General features: G+C 36.9%; 3 protein-coding genes across 3 annotated transcripts in view; 1 reads left to right on the top strand and 2 right to left on the bottom strand.

Moving 5' to 3' along the window:
- Positions 1-8,641, bottom strand: part of LOC127652213 (serine/threonine-protein kinase N1-like) — a 65,382-nt gene extending 56,741 nt beyond the window's left edge. Inside the window, exon 1 of the mRNA XM_052138348.1 lies at positions 7,992-8,641. Within this exon, the coding sequence (XP_051994308.1) occupies positions 7,992-8,012 (21 nt within the window). The 5' untranslated portion in view covers positions 8,013-8,641. The remainder of the gene's footprint in view (positions 1-7,991) is intronic.
- Positions 8,642-13,045: 4,404 nt separating this feature from the next.
- On the top strand, positions 13,046-19,733 carry c11h19orf67 (chromosome 11 C19orf67 homolog). Its single transcript, XM_052138159.1, has 7 exons — positions 13,046-13,145; positions 13,220-13,400; positions 14,946-15,090; positions 16,884-16,984; positions 17,250-17,417; positions 19,120-19,290; positions 19,589-19,733. Exons 1-7 carry the CDS (start codon positions 13,046-13,048, stop codon positions 19,731-19,733), a joined length of 1,011 nt encoding a protein of 336 aa, XP_051994119.1.
- Positions 19,734-21,107: 1,374 nt separating this feature from the next.
- LOC127652218 (inner centromere protein-like) lies at positions 21,108-25,233 on the bottom strand. The gene is made up of 2 exons (XM_052138352.1): positions 25,146-25,233; positions 21,108-24,113 (listed from the first exon to the last, which is right to left on the bottom strand). Exon 2 carries the CDS (start codon positions 24,061-24,063, stop codon positions 23,095-23,097), a length of 969 nt encoding a protein of 322 aa, XP_051994312.1. The 5' UTR covers positions 24,064-24,113; positions 25,146-25,233; the 3' UTR covers positions 21,108-23,094.
- Positions 25,234-25,237: the final 4 nt, after the last annotated feature.

A 25,237-nucleotide genomic window follows, 5' to 3' on the forward strand; every position in this document is an offset into this window, starting at 1 on the left:
ATTTATGACATGTATCCATGTGTGACTGCAGAGAGCACTTCAATATGAAAAAGCAAATCCTGAGCAGTTCAGGCGATTTAGAAATCCCGGTCAGGCTTTTTTCGTTCCTTTTTGGGGGTAGGACATATTGTCACCCTAAACAAGCAGATTTTACAGTTTTTCTACTTGCATTACAAATTTTTCCCACTTTGGTGATCATTGTGCTGCGCTGATAGACTGCACACAGGATCACAATCCACGTACACCTCGTGCCGTAAATTATCCATAATGAGCAAATTAAAAATATTTCACTAGAGGGTGAAATGCAACCGTCGTATCCACAGGTCGAAGATGGTGAAAAGGGGGTGTTTCACCCTGCCAGTCATTGACGCTCAATGACAGTTTGATCATACCAAGATGGCTGCTCGAACACTTCCGGTGGCCTCACCTCCTGCAGGCAATTTACTGCTGCGTCAGCAATCCAGTTCTATCTACAGTATATACAGCTAGGGCTGGGTATCGAGTTTGATACATTTTAGGCACCAACCGAATTGCCTCTAAACAATAGATTATCGAAAAATGTCTTGACGTTCGATACCAAATTTCAGTACCTAAGGGGTTAATCTCGTCAATGTCCGTGATAAGGATGTAGCATGCTAGATGTGCCCAAATCCAAAAAGTGTCGGTGACTGGCTATGTTTAGGCATCAAGGAAAAACACTAGTTTACGCCGGTTACGCCCAGAGACGCGGCTCACACGTGAGGCTGTAGTGTGTATGCGTCTCAACCCTCATAGATGTAAAAGATATGGAGACATCAAAAGTGTGGCTACATTTCACCAGGCTCGATGCCAATAGAGCGCAATGCAATATTTGCAACAAGATAATTGCTGCCAAGACCGGTAACACCGGTCACTTGCACTTGACAGTGCACGGAATAAATTTAAGAGCAGAAAGTTGCTCTGTCTTCGACTGCAAGAAGACCGAGCCGGTGCAGTCATGCTCTCAGCGTCCTCCTGCCACAGAGCCTCCTTCAAAATGCCCACCACACGAGTCCTACTCCAAAACTATTGATGAATGCAGCGGCGTTATGACTGGGACACCGACAGGTAAGGTTAACGTTTAGCAAACAAACCAACAAACAAAATTGGCTAACTTGTAGTGGTACATGCTTGTGTACATGTTAAATTAACGTTTCTGTGCATGGTGGAATAGTCCTATAAACTGGGACTTTCTTGTTTTGTTTTCCTCTTCACATTAATGTTATAGCATCTGCCCCTGCCAACCCTGGCATGAGGAGACTAGAAGGCTCAGGAGATGAGTCTTTGAGTCTGTAAAAAAAAAAGAAAAGTCAACAAACTGAAAAAATAAAACCAAATTTTTTTTGAGGTAATGTGTAATATTTGTAATCTTTTACAAAATTGGTATCGTTTAGGAACCGGTATCGAAGTCAAGGTATCGGTATCTACATTTTTGAAGGATACCCAGCCCTATATACAGCTGTAACCAAAAGTATTGGCAGTGACATAAATTTTGAAGAAAATGTGAATGATCCCATGTGCGGGGTTGCTTTTCATCCGAGGAAGTGGACTCTATCACAATTCTGCCCAAAAACACTGCCATGAATAATGAATGGTATCAAAACGTCCTGCAAGAGGAACTTATCCCAAAGATCCAGGAGCAATTTGGTGATATCCAGTGCATTTTCCAGCATGATGGAGCACATGTCACAAGGCAAGTGTGATAATGAATTGGCTAGGAGATCATTACATTGAAAATTTGGATCCGTGGCCAGGCAAATCCCTGGATCTTAATCCCATAGAGAACCTGTGGTCAATCCTCAAAAGGCGAGTGGACAAGCAGAAGCCCACAAATGGTGTTCAAATCAGAGCACTAATAAGTCAAGAATGGATCGACATCAGTCAGGATTTGGCCCAAAATCTGATATCCAGCATGCCAGAGCGAATTGCAGAGGTTACGAAGAACAATGGCCAACACTGTAAATATTGACTCTTTGCATAAATTGAATGTTTTTGCCAATTTTAAGTGGTTAAAACTGAAAAGTGAAGCTTATTATTTTTTAAAAGTGATTGTTAAAACTTGTGTATTATTCGACCTGTAATGTTGTTTAAATTGTAATTTTTGCAGTAATTTTACATTTTGATGACATTACATCGTCTTGGCAACAAAGTTGGATAATTGTCTAAAAATTAAACACAAAAAAGTTTAGTAAGTGATTTCACCACACTAAAATCATGTTTACATGCATATTGTTTGCCTCGTGGTTATACTTTTGAAAGAGAATTTAAACATAAAAAAAATGTGGCCCCCGATTCACTTCAATTGCAAGTACCCTAACTCAGATTTTTGCTTTTTTTTTAAAGAAAAGGAGGGGCAAGTTCACATTTTTGTGGCAATCAATATTATGCTACAAATGCTCTAAATTGAGCTTAACTTGTATTGAACCCAGAATATTCCTTTAACGTGCCCTTTTTATATGTATATCACTGTGTTATATTATCCTTACGATAAAAATAGCAACAAGGTTCGGCAATACATTTGGATTAAACGCGTAGTAAAATATCACAAACTTTTCACCTGAAATACTTAAAGTGTAGCAAATTAACTGCAGAATCCCAATGTTATTTTTATTGCAAAAATTATATAGGGCAATGTATTCCTATAACAAAGGGTTTTTTTTTTTTTTTACATACAAGAAACCCTGAATTCAATACAAACACGCAGTAATGAAATATAGAATAGCCCGTGGTTTCTTTTATAAAATGTTTAATGTTACGAATCATATTTTCTATACCAGTTTTTTACTTATTGTATATTATGTGTATTTATATCACTGTAGTAATGTACCTTGTGTTAAAAGGCATAAAAATAAAAAGTAGTTCGGTTCGGGATTACGTTTGGAATATTCATAGCAAAATACATGTGCAAATGTAAAGAGAGCATATTCTAATGCAACAGTGCGCTTAACTCATTTCACTCATATTCATACATTTGGAAATAACATTAAAACAAGTGTGCCAGGTAAATAAATGCCTTAACAGCATTAAATATATTAATCGTGTGCACTGATAGCTGAACAAGGTCCAATCAGGATTTTGTCATTTTATTGGTCTCAGTCTCGGTGTGAATACACCTTTCGTCAGAAGTTTGTGTAAATGCGTCATGATTCTGGTGTGAATAGACCTTTAATCCATGCCTTCATAAGCGATCAAATCCATTTTTGGTGAGAACAGACCAAAATACAACTCCTTTTTCTCTTTACATCTTGCCATTACAGACTCAAAGCACCATCATGATTTCAAGATTTCTGGCAACTGAATAATAGTGTTAATTTTGTCATCTGTTTTTTTTATTTAGTCTTAGTCCTGTGTCAAATGTCATTTTTAGTTTTTAATCATATTTAATCAACCTTATCCCATTTCTTTTTTAAGTCAAGTTTTAGTTGACAAAGTCTGGGCATTTTAATGTAGTTTTAGTCAATGAAAATGGTTGAAATTTTAGTCATATTTTAGTAACATTTAGTCATATTGACATTTTAGTCACTGAACACTGTAAACATTTTAGCCATAAGAGTATCATTGATAAGCATTTGTCTAATATACATATACATACACAAACGTTTTATTGTTGTTGTTATTTTTCACAGAAGATTGATCTTATCATGATGATCTCATGATGATGACATTGCGGGCTGCAGACAGCGGGAGTGAGAGACGATTGTGCATAGAGTGCACATCAGCCGGCAGAACTCCCGGTCTCGACTCCCGCTCAGATTGGGTCACTTCTGCGACTGGTTGAAGCGGCTCTGCCCACACGGAGAATGACAGTTTTGGAGTTTGTGTTTATTTACATGGGACGCTCCCATATTATATGAACTTTTAGGATGAAATAAAGATATATCGCTGCAATGCTCCTCTCGTCTCACGTGTTATCGTTATAGTTTTATATGATCTCAAGTTATGTTAAATGACATCAAGCGACTATTCGACAATGGAATATTTTTTATTATTATTGCAGAGATCTGTAGTTACAAATGACAATCCACTGAGTGCAATGTTTGTTAGTGTTTTCCATGAAGACACCCACCAGAGTTTTATAGACAGCAGGAGACGGCACAAAATCTCCCCGATCAAGATTTATAGTGGAAAAAGTAGTTATATTTTGGTCTGTTCTCCCCCTAAAATCATCTGGATCACTTCAAAAGACATGGATTAATCATGAGTAAATAATGAGAATTTTCAGTTGAACTTGCTGACATCACATTTACATTCCTAATGATGACTTGCTTTTGCTTAGTCATCCTAAGTGTGTACACAAGCGTGTATGAGGCTATGCCACAAAAGATTGTTAATTCTAACTGTGTAGGAGAGACAATTTATGTAACAGAGAATTTGTGCATGAGTATCATTACTTTGTTGGTGTGTTTTCCATTTGTGTCTGACCACTACCTCTGAACATAATCACTCACATTCATCCACTATAAACATGTACACAGAAAGGTTCCTAAATGTCAAAATAATAATGGGAATATTGTTGCACTGACCAATTAATTAGTGCTTCACATTACTGTACCTCTTTGATGGCCTGTTATAATTTTTGTTAACTGTTTATAATCAGACACTTTTGATTTTTGCCAAAATATCTGGATAGCTTACGTGCCCGGGTTACATAACACAAATCTGGCTTGTATTGAGTAAACTATAAACAGCAAGACATGTAAAACTGTTAGATAAATCAGGAAGTCTTTAAAGACTTTCCAGAACCCATTAAATAGTATGAAGGAAATGTATACAAGGCCTAAATCATGACATTACCATCATTTAATTTATAATGTCACTGTGAAAATGGATTGCAGACACACAACTCTCTGAAAGAGGGGTGTTTGGGAAAACATAAATATTGGCATTTAACACAAAGCAGAACTTTCAAGCTCTCGGGCCGAACAGGTCTTTTCAGATGAACTGCTGTAAATATAAATGTACACAGCCCAAACACTTTTTCTATGTTTAGCCACCAAAATGACCCCTCACATAAGGGTGGGTAGGGGACTCCATCACTTTACAGATGAACTTGAGTAATTCATGATGTGAATGCATCTGCAGGGACTTAAAAGCAAATTTATCGTCTAACCCCAAATCCATGGGATTATTTTGGTACAATAAAACAGGTCTTGTGAAACACTTTTTTTCAGGTTTCTACACTGAAAAAAATAAGACTTAAATATTTACTTAATTTTTAGCAAACTGTTTTTCTAAATGATAATGGTATACATTTCATGACATAATATTTAAGTTAGAGAGCAAATTGAAATTATAATTTATTGTAAAAAAAGGATTTCAGTAACTTTTACTTACTGATGTACATAGCATTCTTGTAAAATGTTCATTTCAATACAACTCTTCTTATTTAAATACCATGTACATCTCATGTACAGAACATTCATCATTTTCGCACCCACTTGCCATCCCAGATGTGCATGACATTCTTTCTTGAGCAGGACTAATTAAGATTTTTAGAAGAATACTTAAGCTCTAAAGGTCCTTACAATGCAAGGGAATGGATGCCTGAAAGATTTAAGCTCCAAAAAGCACATGAAGGCAGCATAAAAGAAATCAATATGACTCCTGTGGTTAAATAAATAAATTTCTTCAGAAGCAAAATTATAATTTTGGGTGAGACACAGATCAATATTTTATGTATTTTTTTTTCTTACTATAAATCTTCACTTTCACCTTCTTTTATTTTTTGGCGATTCAGAGCATTCCTTCATATTGCCACATACTGGGCAGGGAGAATTGAGGGAGGATTGAAATATTGATCTGTATCTCACCCACACCTATAATATCGCTTCTGAAGACATGGATTTAACCACTGGAATCATATAGATTACTTTTATGCCACCTTTATGTGCTTTTTGGAGCTTGAAAATCTTGGCACACCTGCACTTACATTGTGAGGACCTACAGAGCTGAAATATTCTTCTAAGAATCTTCACTTGTGTTCTGCTGAAGAATGGAAGTCCTACACATCCGGGATGGAATGAGAAAATTATGATTGAATTTTTATTTTTGGGTGAATTATCCTTTCAACATTGGTGCAAAAACATGATGGTAACAATGAACAAATAATGTTGATGAGTAGAAGAATATGAACATCATATTACACAAAACAAGAATTAACAAAGTGTAACAGTAAAAACAACAATACAAATTGTGTAAATAAATTTGCAAACAGTGAAACCATGCAAGCTCATTCATTATTTAAGCTGATGTAGGAACAACAGCTTCAAAAAATTAAGATGTACTTATTTTATTTACCAGTAAAATTTACTCAAATTAGCAAGGTTTTCTACTTTAGGATTGAAACATGAAGCATTGCGAAATAACATAATCATCAATAATATTTACATGAAATTCATTTACCACATTTGAATTAAAGACAAAAGTAGAATTTACCTAATATTTTCAGGTTCAGCTTATTCAATGTAAAAAAGTACTTAAACTTTTCTGTTCTATTTACTTCACCAGATTTTTTTATTTATACAGCTCTGGAAAAAATTATGAGACTACTGCAAAATTATCAGTTTATCTTGATTTATTATTTATTTTATAGGTATGTGTTTGAGTAAAATAAACATTTTTGTTTGATTCTTTTAAGTACTGACAACATTTCTTCCAAATTACAAATAGAAATATTGTTATTTAGAGCATTTATTTGCAGAAAATGACAACTGGTCAAAATGACAAAAAAAGATGCCTCAAATAATCCAAAGAAAACAAGTTCATATTCATTTTTAAACAACACAATATTAATTGAACTTAAGAATAGTTTAGAAATCAACATTTGGTGGAATAACCCTGATTTTCAAATCACTGCTTTCATGTGTCTTGGCACGCTCTCTACCAGTCTTTCACATTGCTGTTGAGAGACTTTGTCACTCTTGAAGCAAAAATTCAAGCAGCTCAGCTTTGTTTGATGGCTTGTGGCCATCCATATTCCTCTTGATCACATTTAAGAGGTTTTCAATGTGGTTTAGATCTGGAGATTGGGCTGTCCATGACAGGGTCTTGAGCCAGTGCTCCTCCATCCACATCTTGATAACCTTGTATGTGGCTTGACTCATGCGTCCTTCTCAAAGACAATTCTGCTCAATTCCAGCATTGCTGAAGCAGCCCCAGATCATCACAGATCCTCCACCTGGTCATCTAACGGTTAGACGGAGACATGGAGAGGCCTTTAAACCAGTCACAGTGTCTTCCACCCAATGAGAAATTTGGTAAAGTATCGGTGATGATCTGGGGTGCTTCAGCAAGGCTGGAATCGGGCAGATTTGTCTTTGTGAAGGATGCATGAATCAAGCACAAGGTTCTCCTGGAAGAAAACTTGCTTCCTTCTGCTCGGACTATGTTCCCCAACTCTGAAGATTGTTTTTTCCAGCAGGACAATGCTCCATACCACGCAGCCAGCTCAATCAATGTGTGGATGGAGGAGCACTGGCTCAAGACCCTGTCATGGCCAGCTCAATCTCCAGACCTGAATGAACCCCATTGAAAACTTCTGGAATGTGATCAAGAGAAAGATGGATGGCCACAAGCCATCAAACAAAGCTGAGCTGCTTGAATTTTTGCGCCAGGAGCGGCATAAAGTCACCCAACAGCAATGTGAAAGACTGGTAGAGAGCATGCCAAGACACATGAAATCTGTGATTGAAAATCAGGATTATTCGAGGTCTGAAAACATTGCATATTTTTTTGTTATTTTGACCAGTTGTCATTTTCTGCAAATAAATGCTCTAAATGACAATATTTTAATTTGGAATTTGGGAGAAATATTGTCATATCAATATAGAATAAAAAATTTTTTAAAAAACATTTACTCAGACACATACTTATAAATAGTAAATCCAAAAATCCAGACTCATAAACACACACACATATACATATATATATATATATATATATATATATATACATATATTGTACAGACAACTTACTTGGATGGAGTCATTTGCCATGGTTGAATCTGGATTTTCGTTTGTGTCAGGACACCCAAATCAGTGTTGTCTTTAATCCTCTTTTTAGATGAACAATGTTCGCAAACAAAGACTTCCTATTCTTCTGTCAGCTTCCAATGCAACAGTGTAGAATCCAGCCGTATTTCACCAATTGATTAAAACTATCGGTTTGTAATAAATGCGTTTGCATCACTGTCTGACCTGATGCAGTGTCATCTGGACATCACCAAATCCACCATGCACTTTCTTCAAATTCAAGGCGAGACGCCAAAATAAAATAACTACAAGTTAAAACATGACAAATGCATCAGGTATATAAAAGACAACAGTTATTCACGCTTATCGTCTGGCGGCAGGTGGACATCAGGAGCTTGCCGTAAAGCCGCACATATTGTTCCATGACGGCATCCTAAAATATTTGTTCTGGTGGAGCTCGATATTGTTCGTTCCAACTACACACATGCACCGCACGCGCAACTTGAACTGGGCAGTGTACTAACAAACGACAGAGTTGAGCTCCTCTTCTTAATTCATCAACCGCAAACGAACTGACATTAATACTGCCATCTGCTCACCAAAACGAGGTTCAATGTGTTCACGTTCAAATAAACGCTCGTCTTTAGAGGATAGTCTCGCATCTCCTCTGTGTGTGCGTCTCGCACCCGTGATAAAGGCTCGCGCGGCCGCGGGAGGGTCGTCCTAACCCCGGACGCGCGCATCGTGTACGCAGCCAGTTTGAAAACGCCCACAGATTTGAAAACACCCAGTACTGATATGCAGACACCTCGGCTGAGTTCGCAATTGCATACCACCCATACTACCCGTATTAATTCTGCCATATTTTCCAGAAATAGTCAAAGTAGTATGCAGTTCCGACCTCAGCTGGCCAGTTTGCCTATTGCGCGTTCTTGTGGGTCACGTGACCTCGCATTGTGCGTCCACGTGCAAATTAATTTGACTCCCATGGCAGATCCAGTACTTCCAACTGTTGATTCACATTGCATGGTATAGAGCTAATGAAATAGCTCTTAAGCATTTAACCGAGCAATTGTATTTAATTGAACATTCCTGCTAGTTTAAAAAACAAAATAGTAAATTGATAACCCACCCCCCACCCTAAACGCCCCTTAGAGATTAACGCAATAAATAAATAGCACATTCTATTAACATTAACACTATACAGTATATACAGTACATAACTTAAAATGCACAATTAAATTATACAGTCAATAAATAAAGTATATGGCAGAATTCTTACAAATTGCTGCTACTCTGTGCTATTAAACCTAATCCTTCATTTAAAATGTAACCATCCCCTAAAAGTTTTCATTGATGCAAAATCATCAATGATTTCCTCATGTCTGCCCAGCAATCACATGGTTGATACTAATTATTGCAAGACCACTAAGAAGATCCTGTGTCATGTGGTAGCCTATAGGCCTACTGTTTATCATGGTTATCTTATGCGTGTTCATAATGTAAGATACATTATGAACATCCATTATCCTAACCATAGAGCCTTCCGGGCTGAGTAGTGGGGGCGGCTATTAAATGAGAAGTCAAGAAGTAGGGATGGGCGATACCACTTATTTTCTTTTCGATCTGATACCAATAATTTCAAGTCCAATATCATCGATGCGATACAATAATGGTACTTCTATTTTTATTTTTTTTTGCTATTTCTTGGGGTAAAATGGGTCATTTAAAATATAATTTTTGTCATAATACATAACTTTTTTTTCTTTTTCTTTTTTTTTTACATTTGTGAGCCTAAACAGAACATTATTAGACTTCTGTTTTGTTTACCCTTACAAAAATTAACAATGGTTTCACTACAGTAACTATAGTTTAGTTTAAAACATAGTTACCACACAATTAACCATGGTTACTACTAAAATATTACTTTAGTAAACCCATGGTTAAATATTTGTTTACTTACTTATTAAAAACAATTACACACAAGCTCATTATAAGAAATGTCACCATTAGATATGTTGTTATTTTAGCATGTATTTACTCCAGAAGAAGTTGTTTCTCTAATTTCCTATCGTTACCTCTACAAGGCACTGATCCCTCTTGTTTGAACAAGTCTTGTGACAGCACAAGCGCTGGTCTGCTTGTGTTTTTCAGCATTTATGCATGTTAAGATGAACGGAAGAAGAAATATTTCCCATCCTGCACAAGAATGTAACGGGATTACATATTTAAAATACAAAATATAAGTAACTGTATTCCACTACAGTTACAATTTAAATAATTGGTCATCAGAATAGTTACATTCAAAAAGTATTTTAATTACTGAAGAGGTTACTTTACATTTTATTGTCATTTGTTTCATTTAATATTTAGTGCTTTCAGATGGAAAACATTTAAACATATAAATGATGCAATCCAAAGTCCATTTGAACAGCAGTGAAACACTTTCTTATGATGTGTTACATTCATACGAGCAGACAGAGACGTAAGTTTGAAGTAAGTTTGGAGCAGAAGAAATAGAAATAAACCTTGTGTAAATTGTCAGATTTACGCTAAGCTAAAATGCTATTTCTAGCCATTTTACATGCACGTTAAAAGTCATATTTTTATTAAGAAAATTCACGTTGGATTATAATTTCTATTTTTCTAGTAAGACCTTTGATATTAGGGCAAAAAATAATATTATTTTATATATAATTTTGTCCCCCGCCTTTCGCCCAATGTTAGCTGGGATAGGCTCCAGCCCCCTGCGACCCTGTACACAGGATAAGCGGTTGACGATGGATGGATGGATGGATGGATGGATATAATTTTCTTTATTGTTTTCTTGTAAAAATATCTAAAAATCCTTAAAATAAGATCAATTTGATTTATCTTGTTTTAGAAACAACACTGCATTCCAGGGCCGGACTGGGACACAATTTCAAGCCGGGAAATCCTACACCCATCCAGGCCATCCTATGCACCCAAATAAAATTTAGAAACACGGACAACCCTAAATTACATTTATTTCACAGTATGACCATAACATAAAAACATAAACAACCAACCTAGAAGTAAAGCATGCTTAATATCAAATGGGTCTGCACATAACATCCTGTGCACTACAATTACAACTGCAATAAATAATGTTATGAGATTAATGTTTTAAATAAATGTTTGAATATAAAAAAAACGCAATACTTAAACATTAAACTAAACCGCCAATAGGTGGCAGCAAGTGACCATCTTAATTAGTGAGTCATTCATACAAAAGATTAATTCAAAACGCTGAATCATTCAGTAACAAAACACTGCTGTATCTTTCCTTTGGAACTATTTTAGTCGGTGAAATAGAACAAAAACAGTTCATATTGTTTGTGTCTAAAATGTAAGTAACTTAATTATAAATATTAACTACGCTACTTGTTTATTGAACAATAAATTCAATGTAACATTTTCAACCTTGTTAATATTCAGCAAAACAGCTTCCTTAGTTGTGTTATGTTAAACTAAATCATATGTTATAAATAAAAAAAACAACAATTAGAATTTTTACCTCAGTACATTTCTTCTGTGAGTTTTCTGTGTGCACTCATTTGTTTTGATTTCTCTACGAATGTAACGTTAGACGGGCGCTACCGCTTACATTTGCTAGCAGTTCAATACTAAGTTAACGAAGAAAAAAGTATTTACATATGAAACTGACCTGCACTTGAAGCCCTGAACAGGTCAGTAATTTTGCAACAGTTTGCTGCTTCTTCTTGGAGTGCTTTCTTTTTTTTTTTTTTTTTTGTCCTTTCCCTCTCTGCTCCACCTGGCCGCTTTTTCTCCATCATCGGGTGCTGCTCGCATTTTCTGTTTAACCGTTTGTCTGAGGCGTAAAGTGGAATCGTAGCCTTGCCAGTCAAGACTAACAGATTCATGATTTTTTTTATATTGTTATTAATATTAATAATAATTTATTGAATGACAAATTCAAAAATGAACACTGGTAAAGGTAGTAATATAAAATAATAATAATAATAAAAATATATATAAAATAAAAAACCGCTGGCTGGCAGCAGGCCAACTTAGTCGCCAGGCCAGCGGGAATTGTCCCGGTGCTCCCGATGGCCAGTCCGGGCCTGCTGCATACGATATTTCGTTTTTTATCAGAGTTTTTATAGTCAAAAATGGTGAAAAAAATCTAACAGTGCTGAAGAATTAATCCAAAGTATTTAGAATACATAACTGACCTTGAGTAATCTAACGGAATACGTTACAAATGACATTTTACAGCATGTAATCTGTAGGGACACATTTCAAAAGTAACCCTCCCAACCCGTGCAAAAGTATTTGCTAATATAGCCTAATCCTTTTTATTTAACTTTGAAGATGATGATTATTGTTCATGTTCACGTAACCTAATAATAATATCACTACTTTTTCTTTTTAATGTTAGAATCGATATTTTTGTGTGAGGATCGATATTTTTGATACAACATCAGTATCGGTAGCATCGATACTTTATGATCAATCAGCCAATACCTAGCAAAATATAAGTTTTGGGTTTGCTATAACACACCGAAAATACAATCTTAAAAAAAAAAAAATGTATACATTAAGTACTAACAGCACACTTTGCGGGGTCCGAGCAGAATGGGTGAAGGAAGCACAAATATGGCCATGGCGAGTGGAATCACAGCGGACGTGGAAATAGAAATATGGTAAATTAAATATCGCCAGCAAACTTTTAAACCGCGACACTTGGGCACAATTAACTTTACTGTTTGTATATTTTAGGTCAGTCACGGGTGCAACATGATGCAAAGACATAACAGTTAGTCGATAAATTTTTCTCTGACGGCACATCTTAGGAAGAAAAAAAAGTCACGTGATGGTTGTCTTGAGTGGTTCTGTCGAGTGTACTTGGCCAATTAATGATAACTATGTGTTTGTAGTCAGATAGGCTTAATTATCGAGTGTATTTGCAAGGATGGCCGCCGTTAATTACTTATAGACGAGTTTTACGTGTATTTTGTTTCGTCACAGAATTAATTTTTTCTTGATTTTGGGCTAGCTGATTAAAAACCATGATGGCTAACGAAGAGTACACTGAGTTGTCATCACCATGCAAGGAGAACGACACAAATCAGTCTCTGACAGAAGCAAGAGCAACTACAAAGACTTTAGAAGGTAATGGGCAAAAATGAATTCTTAATAAACCCAGTGCAATGATGGATATTAGAAACGTTAATGTACTTTTGCAGAGGACAATCCAATGGCGCTCTCTTTTGGCGATGAGAGGCATTTCTTGGTTGAAGGCGCAACGGACTCTTCACCATCATGTCAGGAAAAGAGAATGATGGATGAAAAAATCTCTCCCGTTGAAAAGCAACTTCACTACCTGCTAAACAAGGCTGATGAGTTTCAAGCACAGCTAGTGTGGAGGTGCGGTCAGATCTAGAAAAAGTTGTATTTACGTTTAACCCTAACTCATACCTCAGGTTTAAGTGACCCGGGACCTCTTTCCACTACCTGTACTTCATCATCCGGTTTTTGGAATTATCCTCACACCTTTTCAGTGTTCCCTGAACATTTCTATTCTGAATAGTGTAAAAGAAAATGACAAGATTGCAATATAAATATATTTGAATTACCAAGTGTATAGGGTCATTAAAGACCCAATATATGTAATAGTGTGACTTATTTTATTTTTTCCTTTTCCATTAATACAATTGTATTATTACTTCATATGTACAGTACTGTGCAAAAGTTTTAGGCACTAGCATAGTGAGGATGTCTTCAAAAATAATGCCATAAATAGTTTTCATTTATCAGTTTACATCATACAAATCCAGTAAACATAAAAAAGCTAAATCAATATTTGGTGTGATCACCTTTGCCTTTAAAACAGCCCCAATTCTCCTGGGTACACATGGACACTTTTTCTTGGTTGTTGGCAGATAGGATGTTCCAAGCATCTTGGAGAATTCATCACAGTTCATCTATCTCTTTAGGCTGTCTCAATTGCTTCTGTCTCTTTATGTAATCTCAGACTGACTCAATGTTCAGTGGGGGGATCTGTGGGTGCCATGACATCTGTTGCAGGGCTCCCTGTTCTTCTGTTCTAATCTTTTCTATTTGCAAAAGTAATGTTTGGGAGTTTAATATGTATTTTTCCTATTGACACACTAAAGCTGAATATATAAATAACCATCTTAAGAAACATTTTTTTGTGAAACATCTTATGTGCCTAAGACTTTTGCTCAGTACTGTATATACTGTAAGCTTACTATCGCATGATATACAGTATATTTCTTTGTTTATTGCAAGACAGATGAGTGCTATATTCATTGTTTTTTTGTGTGACTGGTGAATTATCAGTATTCCATATGCATGTATACTTGCATATTATACAGGCTATTTCTTACAACACAAAGTGGCGCTGATGTTTCAGTGATTGACTTGATTTACAAATTTAAGAAGCAACATGGAAGTAAACTATAGCAAGTGTAACACATGAACAGTATGATTTGACTATTGACATTTGGGTGTACTACTGAATTTATGAAAGTTCATGTGCATCAATTTAGACGCAAAAAGCCCCTGAGAAAATACATATGTGTTATGTGTAGCTCAATATGTTTTTGACAGCCAGTTGCATCTCATGAAATATAAAAATGAAATGGCTAACCCCCCAAAAAAAATGTTGGTCCAGTATGACTCTTCCTTACGTGGAACACAAAAAGATGTTCGTAAGAATGTTAGGGACTGACAGCCTCAATTGCCATTTACGTTTAATTGCATCTTTTATTTGTGCATGTCGGTTTAGAACAACATGAGGTTGAGTAAAGGGTTACAGAATTTTTATATTTGGGAAGTTCTTTAATTATTATTTTTTTTAATATACATTTTATTTAACTGAAAATGTCAATAATATGTTGTACAGTTTTGACAAATAATTGTGTCTGCTCGTCTATATGGTTGTAATAGCCGAGACTGCCTCCAGAATGATGGGTTTGCCTGTATTGTTCCCACGTTCCTGCAAACTTGTCACCTGTTCTTCACTTACCTGGAGTCGACCGCCAGAAACTCCCAGCCCTTTTGCCCACCTCTGTCCATATACATTCGGACACAGGTGAGAAGCTGTTTTATTCTGGACACTACTATGTAGGTGAACAAGTAATCAACATACAGGTGCTGATCATATAATTAGAGTATCATCAAAAAGTTGATTTCAGTAATTCCATTAAAAAAGTGAAACTTGGATATTATATTCATTCATTACACACTGACTGATATATTTCAAATGTTTATTTCATTTAATTGTGATGATTAAAACTGACAACTAATGAAAATCCCAAATTCAGTATCTCTGAAAATTAGAATATTATTTAAGACCAATACAAAAAAAGGATTTTTAAAAATGTTGGCCAACTGAAAAGTATGAACATGAAAAGTATGAGCATGTACAGCACTCAATACTTAGTTGGGGCTCCTTTTGCCTGAATTACTGCAGCAATGCGGCGTGGCGTGGCATGGAGTCGATCAGTCTGTGGCACTGCTCGGGTGTTATGAGAGCCCAGGTTGCTCTGATAGTGGCCTTCAGCTCTTCTGCATTGTTGGGTCTGGTGTATCGCAGCTTCCTCTTCACAATACCCCATAGATTTTCTATAGGGTTAAGGTCAGGCGAGTTTGCTGGCCAATTAGGATACCATGGTCCTTAAACCAGGTACTGGTAGCTTTGGCACTGTGTGCAGGTGCCAAGTCCTGTTGGAAAATGAAATCTGCATCTCCATAAAGTTGGTCAGCAGCAGGAAGCATGAAGTGCTCTAAAACTTCCTGGTAGACGGCTGCGTTGACCTTGGACCTCAGAAAACACAGTGGACCAACACCAGCAGATGACATGGCAACCTAAACCATCACTGACTGTGGAAAGTTTACACTGGACTTCAAGCAATGTGGATTCTGTGCCTCTCCTCTCTTCATCCAGACTCTGGGACCTTGATTTCCAAAGGAAATGCAAAATTTACTTTCATCAGAGAACATAACTTTGGACAACTCAGCAGCAGTCCAGTCCTTTTTGTCTTTAGCCCAGGCGAGACGCTTCTGACGCTGTGTCTTGTTCAAGAGTGGCTTGACACAAGGAATGCGACAGCTGAAACCCATGTCTTGCATACGTCTGTGCGTGGTGGTTCTTGAAGCACTGACTCCAGCTGCAGTCCACTCTTTGTGAATCTAACCCACATTTTTGAATGGGTTTTGTATCACAATCCTCTCCAGGGTGCGGTTATCCCTATTGCTTGTACACTTTTTTTCTACCACATCTTTTCCTTCCCTTCGCCTCTCTATTAATGTGCTTGGACACAGAGCTCTGTGAACAGCCAGCCTCTTTAGCAATGTCCTTTTGTGTCTTGCCCTCCTTGTGGAAGGTGTCAATGGTCGTCTTTTGGACAGCTGTCAAGTCAGCAGTCTTCCCCATGATTGTGTAGCCTACAAAACTAGACTGAGAGACCATTTAAAGGCCTTTGCAGGTGTTTTGAGTTAATTAGCTGATTACAGTGTGGCACCCGGTGTCTTCAATATTGAACCTTTTCACAATATTCTAATTTTCTGAGATACTGATTTTGGGGTTTTTCATTAGTTGTCAGTTATAATTATCGAAATTAAAAGGAATGAACACTTGAAATATATCAGTCTGTGTGGAATGAATGTATACATTATCCAAGTTTCACTTTTTGAATGGAATTACTGAAATAAATCAACTTTTTGATGATATTCTAATTATATGACTAGCACCTGTATATAAGACTAGAAATGTAACTATACACACACAGACCAGAAACATGGGTTTAGTAAAGGAACACGAGTGGCTGTGAACACCAAGTCTGCAAGCACCCACTTGTTCACTATGTTTGTACCCCATCGCAGTTTTTGCAGTTTTCTCAGCAGCTGTGCTCACGTCTGGAGCAGCTGGTGTTGATGTACGCCTCCTTCAATATTATCTCACTAGAGGAAACTGATCCACTGAGGTACAAACTAAACCATAGATGAAGACTTAGGCAGACTTATTAATGAAGATGTGGATTTTGTCAGAGCATACTGATCTTATAGTAGCACAAAAGGCTGGTTCTCAATGGCCTACTTTCCTAGCCGTAGTATAGGCGATAGTATTGTTGTGGAAACAACCACACATCCATTTAAGAGTGTCATAAAATACACAAGATTTCACTTTGCGTTTTTATTATTAGTATATTCTTCGCTACAGATTTTCATGTCTTATATCTCTTTTCACAGTATCTCACACTTCTATATTGGCCAGTGTCAGATAGACAACATGAAGCTGTCAATCTTCCGGTACTGTTGCCCAACCCCCTTTCTTGCCTCAGCCAGTACAGGGCTATACAAGCGTATGCGCTGGAATGTGGAGCGAGAGGGAGGAGACAGATATGACAGTGCAGAGTTGTGAGTGAGGTTTAAATTCCTGGGATTAGTGATGTCATAAAAACTCCCATTAAGAGGAATGGGATAAATTCATCCATTATTTGCCAGTATAAGGAATAAGTGGAATGTACGTCTTGATTTCATTTAAATGGTCAACTTCTTCCATGGTGATCAATTGGAGTTAATTAATTGTCACTTTTCAAACAAAGAAACTACATAGAACATTTATTTATGTGTGTTTCATAATTTTGGTCAAATTTTAGATTTTTTTTTAATATACAAATCCATGTATTCCTTTGCTAAATATATTATATTGCATACAGTATACTAAATCTTTTTTACATGTTTATTGTTTATGTATTTACAATGATTTGTTGAACATGTGCTATAAACAAGCTCTGACTCTAAGTAAAGCATCAGTTCTGTAAAGACCATCTGTAAATGAGTGCATATTAAGGAGAGAGACTGGCTGTACCTCAACAGTATTTTTACCATTTTTAATCATGTCAATCGCAATCTTAATGTAAAAAATCTCAATATAATTGTTTTAATCTCCGTGCACAACTCTCTACAATGCGAGTAAATCACTTGCATATGAGACCAAATTTTGTGCTCTGTGACAAAAATTAACAATTAAAATTGTTATTAGCCTTTGGCTGGTAAATGTTCAGATTTCACTCACCAGGGATTTAGTATAGTGGCAAAGAAGTTTAGCACAGAAATCCTTCGACTGTGTGTTGAGAGATTGGATTCACTCATTCCGTGAAATGTGTGTCTAAAGCCGAGATCCATGCAATCCATTTCTCAATGAATAATGTCTCTTTTAACACACTTTCTGTTCTTAACAATCAATTCTGATGATCAAAAATGAAAGAAATATTCCAATCAAACATAGCACGGATGAGGTAAAGAAGCCATACGACTCCTACCTCGTTAACATGCGCTCATTTACAGACGGTGTTTACAGGAATGCTGGTTTTCTTAAAGAGAAACACCAGGTTTTAGCATGTGGTCAACAAATCAATGTAAATAACTGTAAATAGTAAAATTATACAATCAAACAATAAATATGCAATATAATATGATATTTATTGATTGAATGTATAGATTTGTTCATTTTTAAAAAGCTAAAATGTGACCAAATAAATATAATTAGTAAAATCAATATTTACGTAATGTACCTATTTAGAAGGTCCTCTGTGGGGGTATTGATGTTCAGTGATACTGTGATTGAGTACCTATCAACTGCATGCAGTGTCAAAGCAGTTCCCTCTTCAAGTCTGCAGTGTTCCAATCAGGCCGGATGTCAATATTTATAGTAAATACATTTTTACTTAAATTGTAGTCTGTTTCTCACCCAAAGCACTCATTTCTATTCAGAAGACGTGGATTAAACTACTCAACAGAAGTTCAACAGATTATTTTTATGCTGCCATTATGTCCTTTTAGAGCTTGGAAGTTTTGGACCACATTGACTTACATTGTATCAACAAAAGCACATCATTCAGCCTTCAAAACATCCTCTGTGTTGCGCATAAGAGAGAAAATCATGCAAGTTTGAGATTTTTGGGTGAACTATCCCTTTAAGGATGTTTAGTTATGAGGATTAAACCATATTATACTTAATGTTTTTCCTGTTAATCAAAGCAAACAGATTCCCTTCAGTTTAATTTTAGCTTGAAATTGTTCTATCTTTGCAACATCCACCCTGTAACCTCCACAGTTACTTTCTGTGCTTTGAGGATGTCCCGGAGGTAGAAGATGTGGAAGGAGAACAAGAGTGTGAGGGAGAAAGGACAGAAACTGGGAGAGATAGAAGAGTGGCGAGGATTTGGTCTATTGGCCAGTGGGTCCAGACATATCCTGACCCAGACACAGATGACATCACAGACTGGTAATTGACCTTTACCCTCAGTCCCTTATTAATACTTGAACGAAATAGTCATTAAAATTCTCCCCATTACTACGCTTAATACCGAACCTGATATGCTTTGATAAAACTCCATCCATCCGCTCCAAATTAAGGGTTGAACTGTAGGAACAGTGTTGGCTTTGAACAAGCTGCCAGAAACAGACATACTTAGCCTAGATAAGTGCTTGGTCTAACCCAACATTTAGACGTGTACATTTAGCTTATTTAGGTTATAAACAGTGTCAGTCTAGCTGCTAAATTCATTCTGTATGTGTTGAAGGGTGTTGTGTTCAGTCCCTTGTGGTCAGTACAAACAGCTGTTGTGTCTGGGAAGTGAAGAGCCCTCATCCTACACTGCCACTGATTGCCTGCTGGAGGTGCTGTTGTCTGAGAAAATGGATGCCAACTCTGTTGCTGAAACATGAGCTTGTGCTGGTATTGGGCCTCGCCCATACAGTGTGGTCTGTTCAATTCATGGAGTAGTTCTTTTATTACAAATTTTATCCGAGTTACAACTGCACCGTTAGCAGTTGTAATTTAAAGATTGTGGTTGTACATTTTTTACCATTTGGGTATTGGTTTTATAGTTTGTTGCTCATTCTTATGTTGCATGTTCTTTATTCACACTTCTAATGGAAAGCATATTAAATATAGCATGAAAGAGTTCAAGGTTATATTTCAATTCCAGCCAACTTTATTTCATCATGATGGAAACATTTAAAATACAGTGCAGACAACAAGTAATTCATTTCAAAATTCCAGAAAAACCTGCTAGCAGTCCTGGTCCAATGTCTGCTTTTATCATTAAAACAGTAGAAAAATAGCAATACTTCATTTCAAAGTAATAAATTACAAACAATAGACAAAATAAAGCTGGAAATGTACCACACCAAAGTAGTAGTCTCTACATATTTGTTGCAAAATCGGAAATAAAATCTGTGATTTCAACAGTGCAGAGCATTGTGAATAGCATTGCTATTCGAAGTCTTTCTCTTCAGATGTTCGTTTTCGGAGTCTTGGTGTTAAGTTGGCCATGTAAAGGAGGAGTTACAGTGAATTCATTTTACAGCTGTTTTTTGTAGATACAGTAGCTCTGTACATTGTTATACTTGTAAAAGTGATCTGTCAAGTTATTTAACAGTAGTTCAGCCAAAATACAGTGAAATAGTCAAATTCTACCTGGAATACCTGTGTTCCCTGATTGAACTGTAGAGTGGTTACTCTGATAGATTTAAAATAAATGTTTCTACCTTTACGGTTTCTAATTTCTGTTGTCTTAGAAGAACTTTATGCAGTGTCAAATCAACTACTTCACAGCACTACTCAAACAGGCAGTACATAAACAGTACAAATAAAATTTACCAATTTCTCTTCATAATACAGTAAACCGGTTTCTAGATCAAAAATCTTCCCTTTAAAATACACATTGTACCATGGTGTATGATAAAATCATTGAAGATAATGAAGCCAAGTCAAGCTCAGATAAATGAATTGTGCGTTAGTGTTCAACTGGACAGTAACAAAAAATAAAAACAAATCCATTCAATCAAATATGCATTCACTACCTGACATCAAAACATCAATTCCTGCATAATATCAAACATCCAATTATAATCATTATGTGTGGGAGAAAATATCATACTCTTTGACCCGGTGCGTTCAAATTTCTGTGGAGCAGTTTATGTTCTATAATTTCAGATTAATTTTACCACAGAAAGACTTCAGCACACAGTGCAGTAAAACAGAAAGAGACAGAACAAAATGTACAATCCTACATGAGACTAAACAACCTACCCCCCAAACAGGCTAAGTAAAGACTTCTCATACAAATCAGTGTATTAAGAGTACTTTGCACTTTCAGCAAAAAGTTCTTCCAGCACTCGTAACTTCAGGCACAGCAAACTAGGAGATATAATTTAAAATCGCATGAGTGCTGTTGCAGGATCGGCTCCTTCTGTCAAATATATTTTAATAATTAAAGCGATAAAAGGTAAACAAGGATGCCAGATCAGTTCACTGTCAGAAATTCTGTGAAGCCCAGCCAGCAGCAATCTCGAGTTACATATGTGCATGTGCACTTCACATTGAAGATAGTATGTGAAGCTTGTTATGCCCTAAAAGTCTGTTCATCACATTACATTGAGTTTACTACAGTGTCTCTGTTCCAGTAAAATTAGGAGCAATTTAAAAATGGTCCCATTCATTAATTCATAGTTCAGACAGAAATGAGGCACAGTGTTCAGAAGGTTCACAGTAAAGATGATCTATACACTTGGTCTTGCATCATCTCATAATATAATTAAAATTCCATATAACATATTAATATACAAATGCAGAGCTTTCCTAAGATGTCAGCTCACAGCTATTTCTGGAATATTGCAGCAGTTCAGAACTGAATTAAAAAGCATTAAATCATTACAGTCCAGAGCTTTATAGGCATGTTCAAAACAATTTCCCAATCGTCCTGTTTCTTTAAAATTAACACTAGACCAGATTGGTCTTTTACCCCATATCATTTTGTAAATTGAAGATAACTGTGCATGTTTTGGAAAATTATCTTGAACAATTTTATGATGCTCAATATAACATTTTAAATCAGAAAAACTACACTTGTCAGATCATTGCAAATTCTCTTCAACAAACCTTCCTTCATTCATTCAGAAGTCTTAAACCGTATTTGCTTGAAACCATCTTAAAATCATGTCCATGAAATTCTGAGTTGGACAACTCAACTTCACAAGTGTTGAATTACTCGTTTTTTGATATAGAACAGTGCAGAAAACACTACCTGTAGGATTTGAATAAAAAAAAAAAATCTACCAATTTACCACAGAACTGATTTTGTTTCTTAGAAAAGTTTGAGAAAATCCCTTAGAAACAGCAGACATTTTAACCAGCCCATTCATTATTGAGCCCTCTACCCACAATGAAGGCAAGAGACCAACACAATGACTAAGCAATACATGTATGCAGTCCAAGCTAGCCAGACATTCCCAGTAAACCACCAAGAAATTGCTTTTGGCACAGGGGCAGGTCAGATATGGCTGATCAACTGAGCAAGGGGGTGGTGTGGCATAAAGTACTTATTATAGTGTTCTGTTACTTTCGGATTGGTGGGGTTGTGGAAATGAAAATCACTGCTCTAGAATAACTGCCAGGATGAAAACCACCAAAGAAAGATCAAGATGGTGTTAGTCAAGTACTCTATTCTGCTGTGTCAGTTTCATGTTAAAGTGATTTTCTACTTCTAATTCTTGCTAAATACCATAAATTGAAACAGAAGAACTAATCAATACCGTGACCACATCCTCCATAAAGCTTTAAACCACCAGGAAATTGCTTTGTCACAGGGGCAGGTCAGATATGGCTGATCAATTGAGCAAGGTAGCAGTGTAAATGTGGCATAAAATACATAATATAGTGTTCTTTTACTTCCAGATGGGTGGGGTTGTGGAAATGAAAATCACTGCTCTAGAATAACTGGCAGGATGAAAACCACCAAAGAAAGAGCAATATGGTGTTTGTCAAGTACTCTATTCTGCTGTGTCAGTTTCATGTTAAAGTGATTTTCGACTTTCAATTCTTGGTAAAATACCATAGACCTGAAATGAAGAATTAAATCAATACCATGACCACATCCTCCGTAAAGCTTTTACCTTGGGAAGGCTCCATTTTATTTTAACAAAACGTGCTTCCTTGCCAATGGATCTTCAAGTCTTCCATGTCCAGAAGTTCATATTTGGCATGTTTCAATCATTCAATATAGGTCCAACAATCAAACCATCCTTAATGATGCGTCTCCAGCTCTACAACTGTCCACTCACCCTGAGAAGAGCTGCCCGGAGCCTCAGACGAGAAGCTGCTTACAGAAGTCACGGTCGCTGAAGGGGGTGTAAGTGGAGGTAACAGGTTGGGCCACAAGCTGCTTTCCAGGGGGCTAAGCGTCCCACCTGTCACTCCAGGTAGGAGAAGAAGAGGCGAGCAACCATCACCTGCAAGCAGTAATGTCTGATTGATCAGCTGCTGGACAATATCCACCTTCTTGCCCCAATCAAACTCTAGAGGTGGGGTTAACTCAGGAGATTGAGAGGGAGATTGTGGAGGACTGGTTTGGTCTGCTGCAATGCCCTTTTCCCCAAATTCTCGCTGTTGGTCCCGAGTAGGTGCTTGGGAAGGTGTTGTGAATTGTGAATAAAGATAATCTTCATTATTTTCTTTAGTACATCTTGGTTCGTCTTCATTAGGGAACACCTTAAAGCTAATTTTGTCCTCTGCATTTTTTGTTTCCTCAAACACTTGTTCATTCTCCTCTACATCTTCAGCGTCACTTATTTCCACAGATTCATAAATTGTACAGAGGCCTGATGAAGGAGAGAGGAGGACTGGTGGAATCTTTTGTTTTTGCTGCTGCTCTTCAAGTTCTTGTTGCCATTGCATGATTTGCTGATGCTGCTTCAGTTCTTTCTGCTTAAGTTGCAACTCAAGTAATGTCCTCGTCTGTGTCTCCAACTTATCCTCCTTTTCATTCCTCACTTCTTTCTCCTCCCTGGATGGTTCCTGACACTCTTGTTCTCGATTCTGTTTTTCATGCCGTTGCTGGATCTCATGAAGCTGTTTTTGGTGTTGCTCTAGACATCGAAGCTGCATGTTTGACCCTGTACTTGGTTTTCTCGGAGGAAGGTCATTTGGAAGCCGTGGTGGTTGGATTACATGGGCAGGACGTGGTCGGAGGCGAATTTTAGAGGACATTGTCATTTGGATGGAGAGCAAATCCTGGGGGTGTTGAGAAAATTGGGAGTTTCTTCCTGTGAATGAGGCAAAAGATCCATAGTATGTGTTAAAAGGAAGTTAGGTAAAAGGGGATAAAGCAAAAGGTTAAAGGCTGCAGTCTGTGGTGGGTTGTATCTAGAAGAGAACACTTGGGATGGGAAAGTTTTGCAAGAGTTGCATTTGCAGTTAAGGCTAGGTTTAGGGGTATGATTTCTGTGGGACTCCAAATAAAAACAATCATGGTGAGCAAATGTTGCATGCAGCTCTTGCAAGACTTTTCCCAGACCGAGGGTTCTCTTCTAAACACAACCTTTGTGGTGGGATAGAAAAGCATTGTGGGAAACAAAAAAAATAAGATTTCACTATAAGCTGAAACAATTATAGGTGGACAAGGAATGAAAACACTAATCAGGCATATTAAGACTAATTTCACACCTGGGTGACATTTTCTTAAAATACATTTAGTAAGGAGATGTGCACACAAATAAAAAGCAGCCACACCCTGTATATGCAGTAACTACCAACTATTGTGAAGGAATCAAAAAGCTGATGAGGTAGACAATCTCCCTCAATGTGAAGGTTAGCTGAACTCATGCAAAAGTGAGCATTCACCATGCATATTATAATACAGAAGCAAACAGTGACTTTTTATTAAAAAAAATCAAATAAAAACACTGACATAACATGACCCACCAACAGACCCATGCTTATAAAAGGAAAGCATGCTTTACACAGTAAGCCACCCCAGTGTACAGCACAATTATTTGGTGAGTTGCGCATGCAACTTAAACACTGGTGTTGCAGAGAAGTGCACTGTGCAAGGCTAGTCCAGTTTTGTGGATGCAGGACATCCCAGCAAGGGGATTTAATGAAGTCCAATTAGTCCAGGTCAGTGTCAAGCCAGGTCCTTTCAAATAGCAGCAGCTCAAACTTTGTAAATGGTCAAAGTGATTAAAGCAGGTGCACCCATTTAGTCCCCAAGCGGAAGGTGAACAAAGTCTACTCCAGAAGCAGTGGGATCATGATACAAAGATGGAGAATATAAGAAAGTGGAGGACATAAAGCACCTTGATAGAAGAGGAGACACAGAAGGTTGATAGGGTCAGATCTTGTTTTTCCTCTTCTGGATGGTGGGGTGTTGAGAGGAAGGCAGGGTCAA

The sequence above is a fragment of the Xyrauchen texanus genome, chromosome 11, assembly GCF_025860055.1.
Source record: "Xyrauchen texanus isolate HMW12.3.18 chromosome 11, RBS_HiC_50CHRs, whole genome shotgun sequence".
In the NCBI taxonomy this organism is placed as follows: Eukaryota; Metazoa; Chordata; class Actinopteri; order Cypriniformes; family Catostomidae; genus Xyrauchen; species Xyrauchen texanus.